Consider the following 7,776-nt stretch of genomic DNA (forward strand, 5'->3'; position numbering starts at 1 on the left):
GGAAGGGCAGAGTTGTGAGGCCTTCACGCAGAGAGCACCTCAATGTGGAGACCTGACAATTGCTCCTTGATCAAGCTTCAATAAACCTTCTTTGTAAGACATCATCAGCTCCGGGACCTCTTCCTTCCTTAAGTTAACTTGTGTATCAAATATTCCATCACAAATACTAACAGGAGAATACACTGTTTACCATTGGCAGAGCATTTTGGCAAATTTTTCTTGGGCGCTACCCACATAATCAGCTGTGCTGCTCATCCCACAAATGCATGATCCTTACAAGTTGGACATCATTGTGAGGGTAAATAAACAGGCTTTCCAACGATGTAAAGTACAATGACCATTAGCATTGTAACAACAGAGAAATAATCAACCAAACACAAGTTTCCAAACTTTTTTTCCCCAGTTTATATACATATCTTTAGGAGCACCGGAGGACACAGAGGAACATGATTTCATTCAGATTACCTGTCTCATGAACTACTGTCAGGATATAGTGACCGTTTTATAAAAATAACTGTTTTAATCATATTTGCTCCATTTCTACCCACTACAGCTTTAACCACCATCAGTTTCTACTACAGGATGTGTACCTGTTGTTTCCCTCCTGACCTCCAGGTGGCGACTTTCTTTCCCTTTAAAGTAAAAAAAAAAACAGACCGGAAGTACTTTGAACCGGAAGTGTGGTTGTCTGGTTGTGATCTCGGGCCGGCGGCGGGATAGTTGTTCCGTAAAAGCTGACGAACAGATTAGATCCGTTTCGAGGCGGAAGAGCTGCAGGTGAAGTAAACACTTTAAAAACGTTTCTTTGAGCCGGAAGTCAAAGTGAATATAGCGTTAGCACGCTGGGCTAGCTCTATGCTAACAGCTAGTTAGCTTCGGCCTGCTGCTGTGTGGGTAACTGCTAGGGTTAGCCTTAGCGTTAGCTCACTTTAATGTGTGCTCCTGTTCTCTGGTTGTGTTTTAGTCCAGTTTGAGAGGAGTTTCTCAGTTTGTCTCAGTCGCTTTGCTTCGTTTCTACAATCATCCTCAACATGTGTCAAACAGGAAGTGCGTTTCTCCAAACAGCTGGTCCAAACCTGTCTCTGTGAACTGTCTCTTTAACCAGATCACACACATTCAGGCTGCAGCTGTGTGACCTTTGATAGTTTCCATGGAAACCAGAGCATCCCTCAGAGAAGAGCTGCAGGTGTTTCCAGGCTAACATGGACCATGTTATCAGCACTACGTGGATGGGAGTCAAACCGGAGGAGACAGCAGGACCTGAACATCTCTGTGTGACTCCAGGACAACAGAGTCCAGCAGTCAGAGTGGAGACCTGCTGGATCTCAGAGACCAGGACCAGGAGCCCGTTTCAGAAAGCAGCTTTAACAAACTCTGAGATGGAAACGTTTTCGGTTCCAGAACAGCTGATCAGAGTTTGTTCGATCAAATGTGAGGATGAAAACAGCCATCATCAATGGAGCTCTGATACTACGATTCACCATGGCAACAGGTAAATAAGAGGCAGAGCCTCCATCTGAATCCAGTCCACCTAGAGATATTAATGAATGGATACGCTGACTGTGCACATGTCTCTTTAAAAAGTGTCAATAAGACAATAAAGTTGAATTCAGTGTTGTCCATGAACTCATACTGACATTTCCTTAATGGATGATGAAGTGGTGAATGTGACTGTGTTACACTGTAGTCTACATTACATTAAATAGAGTTATTCAGCTTTAATGTGACTGTATTAGACTGTAGTAGTCTACATTACATTAAATAGAGTTATTCAGCTTTAATGTGACTGTATTAGACTGTAGTCTACATTACATTAAATAGATTTATTCAGCTTTAATGTGACGGGACAAAACACAGGAGCAGCAACTGAAGATGAAAAACATCAAATTTATCCATCAGAGACAGAGAGACTTGACTGTGAGCTCCCAGTCGGATCCAGTTATAATGGGTTTGGTGATTTAAAGGTTCAATAGAGTAGATGTTAAATAGTAGAAAATCTATTTGGATCTCGGCTCAACAGCATTCAGTGACTTTATTTCAGCTACTTCAACAGATGGAGTCAATTTAAACACAGTCAGTGAAATGCTGTTAAAACCCGCTCAGACTATACGCAGACTATTTAAAGAACTCTCTAACTCCATTCTGCAGCTGCACCACCATCCTGCTCACTCACAAATATTAATAGATCATCTACAATATTAGAGGAATTCTGTTCCATCAGTGGGACCAGATAGAGATCATATTCATTGATCCTACGCGTCTGAGCTTCATGCTGATCTTTACTGTTTAAACTGAGATTACACATTATGAGCAATAAACATGTTGGTGGAGCTGCTCTAACAGACTGACAGCTGTCTGTGTTCAGAGTCACAGTGTTATAAAGAAGAAGGACATGCAGAGGTTTGATTCTGAGCTGAGGGAGACTTGATGCCGTGTGATATTTGAATGTTCAAAGAAATGACTGACAACACATAAAAGAGTCACTTTAGACAGTCCAGAGTAACAAACTAATGTCTGACACACAGTAAACCTTCGATACGGACTGAATGACTGAGGAACTATAACACTAATCACACTTTCTGAAACAGAGACCAGGACCAGGAGCACTACAAGAGCGAAACGGAGGAGGACCAGCAGAACCCGGACCAGCGGAGCAACATGGTCCCCAGAAGACCAGCAGCAGGCTCGTCCTCTGATCCCACCGATGTTCAGGTCAGTGTTCATGACTTCATGGCTTCATAACGACACTAAGGACAAGAGGAAGAGTCAATAACTGAATAACTGTTTAAATTACTGTTTAAACGACACAAAACTGATGTTTTTACCCACAAAACTGAAAACTGTGATGAAAAATGACACATGCGTAGGTAGGAGGAAGTTACCACTTTTATTGTGTAGTCTGAGTAACTTGACGTCATAGAAAGCAGAAAGCGGTGGAGGGTCCGCGGGGATACGACCTGCAGCCTCACCAGTGTTTCCTCTATATGACAGCAGCAGCACCGCTGATAAAATACGGCCGCCGCTGCTGAATGTTTTATATGAGAGGAGAAGGCTCCGTCTTATCTCTTTAGAAACTAACATTATATTATTTTGCGCTGCAGACGCTTCATATCCAGGTCAATTCACACACCTGTGAGTAAAGCATATAAACAAGAATCTTTGCACTTACCTGATGTCAGCACAACGATTATAAAAACAAGCACCGGGTAGATGTCTATGTACAATGAAGCAAGCAATGCTGATCACGGATTCAGGATTATCATTCGCTGAAGGGAAAAAAAGTCCTGCAACTTCACCTGAGTGTCGCACAGTAACATTACAGACAGCAAACTGTAGGGCTATTAATCAACAGGGAATAGTTTGAGTTTGGGCAGCGAGCGTGACCGCCGTAACTGGAGCAGCACTTAAACTCTGGGTTAGTAGGTTGCACGGACTCGTGTCATTAAAGCTGCACATTTCCTCTGTCATCAGAGGCTTCCCCCACTAGGGGTAGGCGATATGGCAAAAATATCATCATATCATGATTTTTTTCAGGCAGGATCACGATCCACGATGATTTCACAATTCTTTTTTCATGCTGGTTTTAAAGTCACTTTTGCAAATTACTGAACATTACAACCAAACTAATTTCCCCATTTTAAAAAATCCAGCCCTATAAGCTAATAAAACATAAGGAAAAAGAATAACAGATCATTAAGGCCTAACAGATTTTAATCAAGTGTGCATTTCTGCGAAGTATGAACATTCAACAAGAACTTTGACTTGGTTTAGACTTTTGCATTGATCCCATCCCAAATTGAACATTGGTTTCAGAAGGTAAACAACAACACTCAAGTAAAGTGCACTCTTGCTACATAACATTAAAGAAACTGAATTTGGAATTGTAAATCAGGTAGCTGATTAGACACAGATCCACAGGTGGAATATAGACAGCCGTAATAATTACTACTGTCAGCTCTCTGGGCAGATAGAAGGGTCGACACATCACTGACAGAACCTCTAAATCGGGAACAGTGACTGTCAGTGATTCGGCTGTTTGTACACCAGCCATTATAGCCATAGTTGAGTATTTAGCAGCTACAGAGAGATATTTCCCTTTTTAGTTGGTAGGGACCAAAAACAGAGCTAAAAGAGAGAGAATAGCAATAACAATAAACATAGTAGGAGAAATAAAAAAAAGGAGAGCAAAAGTCAATACACATAAAATAGAAAAAAACAATAAGGACATACAAAAAACGTCGGTTTTAAAATGAAAGAACTTAACAGTTTGTGTATGAATGTGCAATCTGCAGAGTTAACAACAACACTCCATCTTACATTCCCCATCATCAACTAGATAATGGGGGTGTTGACCGATCATTAAAAAATGTCAAAGGGGGGTATATGGTGATCAATCAAATGTCTACAGAGGGACACGGCCCTGCAGTTGGTTGTCACAGGTGGTAGTGCATTAGTCAAACAGGAACATTGTGGGTTGTGTTACACTGACATGCTCTAAATGTTCTTTATGGTTCTAGATAGGTCGCTCCACCATGGCATCTCACTGACTCTCTCTCTCTCTCTCTCACTCTGTCTTTATGTCTGTTGCTATAGAAACGGAGAGGAAGAAAGGGACTGATTCATCAGAGAGTTCATACTGGAGAGAAACTACACAGCTGTGACCAGTGTGGGAAAACTTTCACTTTGGGGGGTAACCTCAAAGTCCACCAGCGCATTCACACTGGCGACAAACCCTACAGCTGTGATGAATGTGGGGTAGCATTCACTCAATCAGGTTACCTAAAATCACATCAACGCATTCACACTGAAGAGAAACCCTACAGCTGTGATGACTGTGGGGCAGCTTTCACTCAATCAGGCCCCCTAAAAACACATCAACGCATTCACACTGGAGAGAAACCCTACAGCTGTGATGAATGTGGGGCAGCGTTCACTACATCAGGTGCCCTAAAAACACATCAACGCATTCACACTGGAGAGAAACCCTACAGCTGTGGTGACTGTGGGGCAGCTTTCACTACATCAGGTAACCTAAAAACACATCAACGCATTCACACCGGAGAGAAACCATACTGGTGTGACCAATGTGGGAAAACGTTTTCTCGGGCTAGTACCCTTAAAGACCACCAACGCATTCACAGTGGAGAGAAACCGTACTGGTGTGACCAGTGTGGTAAATCTTTTACTGATGGTAGTTCCCTTAAAACCCACCAACGCATTCACACAGGATTAAAACCGTACTGGTGCGACCAATGTGGTAAAACTTTTTCACGGTCTGGTCAACTTAAATCCCACCATCGCATTCACACTGGAGAGAAACCTTATAGGTGTGACCAATGTGGTAAAACTTTTTCTCAGAGTAGTAGCCTTAAATTCCACCAACGCATTCACACTGCATCGTTTTGAACGTTTCTCAGAGCCCAGCTTGGTGTTTCCTCCTGCCTCGTCCCCATGCCCTGATAGCTGTGTTATATTCTGAGCACGCTGGCTGACCTGCAACGAATCCTGGTTGAGGAATGGAACGCCATCCCACAGCAACGTGTGACCAGGTTGGGGACCAGCATGAGGAGGAGTTGCCAGGCTGTTGTGGCTGCGTATGGATCTTCCACCCGCTACTGAGGCTCCTGACGGTGTATTAAGTGAATAAAGTGTAAAATAGCCAATATGTCTTGTTTGTTCCTTGTTACTGATAGAGAGTTCAATCATCCAATCCACCAAACAACTCAAAACAAGAGTCAATACCAACAGGAGAATACACTGTTTAGCATCTGCAGAGAATTTTGGCAAATTTTACAAGGGCGCTACCCAAATAATGAGCTGTGCTCCTCATCCAATGCATGATCCTTACAAGTTGGACATCATTGTGAAGGTAAATAAACAGGCTTTCCAACGATGTAAAATACAATGCCAATTAGCATTGTAACAACAGAGAAATAATCCATCAAACACAAGTTTCCAAACTTTTTTTTCTGAGTTTATATATGCATATTGTAGGTTGAAGAAATGGCAAAGGGCCCCGCTGCCCCAGAGAGAGAGAGATGGAGACGGAGGGAAACTATTCATGCCAAGTCGCACCGAGGGAACGTGTCCGCCGACAACATCCAGCAATGTCAGAGAAATGGAGACGGACAGAAACGACTCAAGCCGAGTTCACCCCGTGGGATCCAACAGACCCAGAATGCAGAGGTCCAGACAGAACCTGTTACCACTCCTGGGGCCTCAAGTGCAAACGTTGCGCACGTACTAAAATGTTGCGTACGCTGTGTTTCACGCTCACGCCGGGATGTATAAAAATCAACGTGACGTGAGAATGTGCAGTCTGTGCCGCAAACTCTAGACCAGTCATGAGAATGTGCGGGCCGTCCTCCAATCTCTGTCATTTGGCAGTGTCAAACTATAAAGTACTGAAACTCACCAAATGTGTAAAGAAAATTTGTCCACTCAAATTACTGAGCTTTGTTTATGAAGTGTGGAAAAAACAAACATATTTCTTCACTAGTTTGCGCATAATGTTTAACATCAGAAAGGCACAACAAAAACACATTTAAACTTATTTCCCAGAGACGACAAGCCTTAACCACTGCCAAAACCAAGATCGTGTGCTGCACAATGTGGCAGACCAACATGGTGTGCCTGTGCTCCAGGAGCTACAGATGGATGAACCGGACCCTGGTCCACCTAACAATGAGCCAAATGCAGCAGCTGTACAGTACCGTTTGGATGTGATACACAGAATGTAAAGCAATGAGGTAAGTTGAGACAAATATTTATTTTTTAACAAGGTTTTTTAATATGTGACTTATCTCACCAAGAACGTCATTCATTCTTTTTAATTCGTTGCATATATCCTTCATTGTATTAGTCTCTCTCTGTGACTCCAGCACAGCGTTAGTGAGGCGCCGCAGACCGGTTTCCCTCAGCAGTCGATGCCCGAAGGCGTAGCTGACCGTGCGCTCCCGAGGCGCGTGAGACGCGCGTCTCATGCGGGCAGTGTGTCCACTCTAACCTGTTAACATGGACGCCGAAATAAAAAACAACACGCCACGCAGCCGGCACGCGAGCCTCATGCGGGCAGTGTGTCCACCACTTAAGAGTTCCTGTAACACTGACCCCGACGGGAAAGCAAAGATTTTACCTCTGATGCCGTATTATTTGACTTCATTAACCACTATCAGTCCAAGAATTCAAGTTTATAGAAAATCAACTGCATATATATTCTTTAGTAGTCTGGGTTATGACAAATTGGTAATTATATAATAAATATATGTATAAATTGGTCATAATATATCATTGGGTGAACCTGGGACGCCGGGAAACACTGTTGAACCCTCTGGAGGTCACGGGCCTATCAGCGAAACAGCGAGGAAAGAGGGCACACACTTGATAACCCAGAAGATGCCATCACTCACTTGACCACTGTTACGGCCTCTCAAACAATCAAATGCTCTGGAGAGACCGAAGCATATAAAAGGACGCCAAGAGACAGTTATGTGAAAATAATTCCATCAATTTATTTTAAATCAGGACAAAAGTAACTTTCAAAAATGTGAGTGAGCAAACAAAAGGGTTGGAGATCCCGGTTAAATGACGAAAAGAAATGGAAGTCGCCGGGCCAGCTGCGCTGTGGGCCGTCGCACCGAGCTCATCCCTCTAAACTCTAAAAGTAGCTAACTTAAACCAAAAGCACGAAAACTTAACTACCAGGGATCTTCAACCCAAAAACAAATGAACAAACTAAATGCTGGGTAAAAAGGTCATCTAAGATCAAAAACAACG

General features: G+C 43.0%; 1 protein-coding gene across 2 annotated transcripts; it reads left to right on the forward strand.

The window, feature by feature from the left end:
* The first annotated feature begins 662 nt into the window (after positions 1-662).
* On the forward strand, positions 663-5,665 carry LOC141777789 (uncharacterized). Of its 2 annotated transcripts, XM_074652346.1 has the most exons (5): positions 663-777; positions 1,106-1,492; positions 2,589-2,712; positions 4,594-5,026; positions 5,418-5,665. In XM_074652346.1, exons 2-5 carry the CDS (start codon positions 1,203-1,205, stop codon positions 5,477-5,479), a joined length of 909 nt encoding a protein of 302 aa, XP_074508447.1. In that variant the 5' UTR covers positions 663-777; positions 1,106-1,202; the 3' UTR covers positions 5,480-5,665. The 2 variants fall into 2 exon arrangements, with proteins under 2 accessions (XP_074508447.1, XP_074508446.1); XM_074652345.1 differs by having other exon boundaries at positions 4,594-5,665.
* The last annotated feature ends 2,111 nt before the right edge of the window (positions 5,666-7,776 follow it).

Source organism: Sebastes fasciatus, chromosome 11 (assembly GCF_043250625.1).
Source record: "Sebastes fasciatus isolate fSebFas1 chromosome 11, fSebFas1.pri, whole genome shotgun sequence".
NCBI lineage: Eukaryota > Metazoa > Chordata > Actinopteri > Perciformes > Sebastidae > Sebastes > Sebastes fasciatus.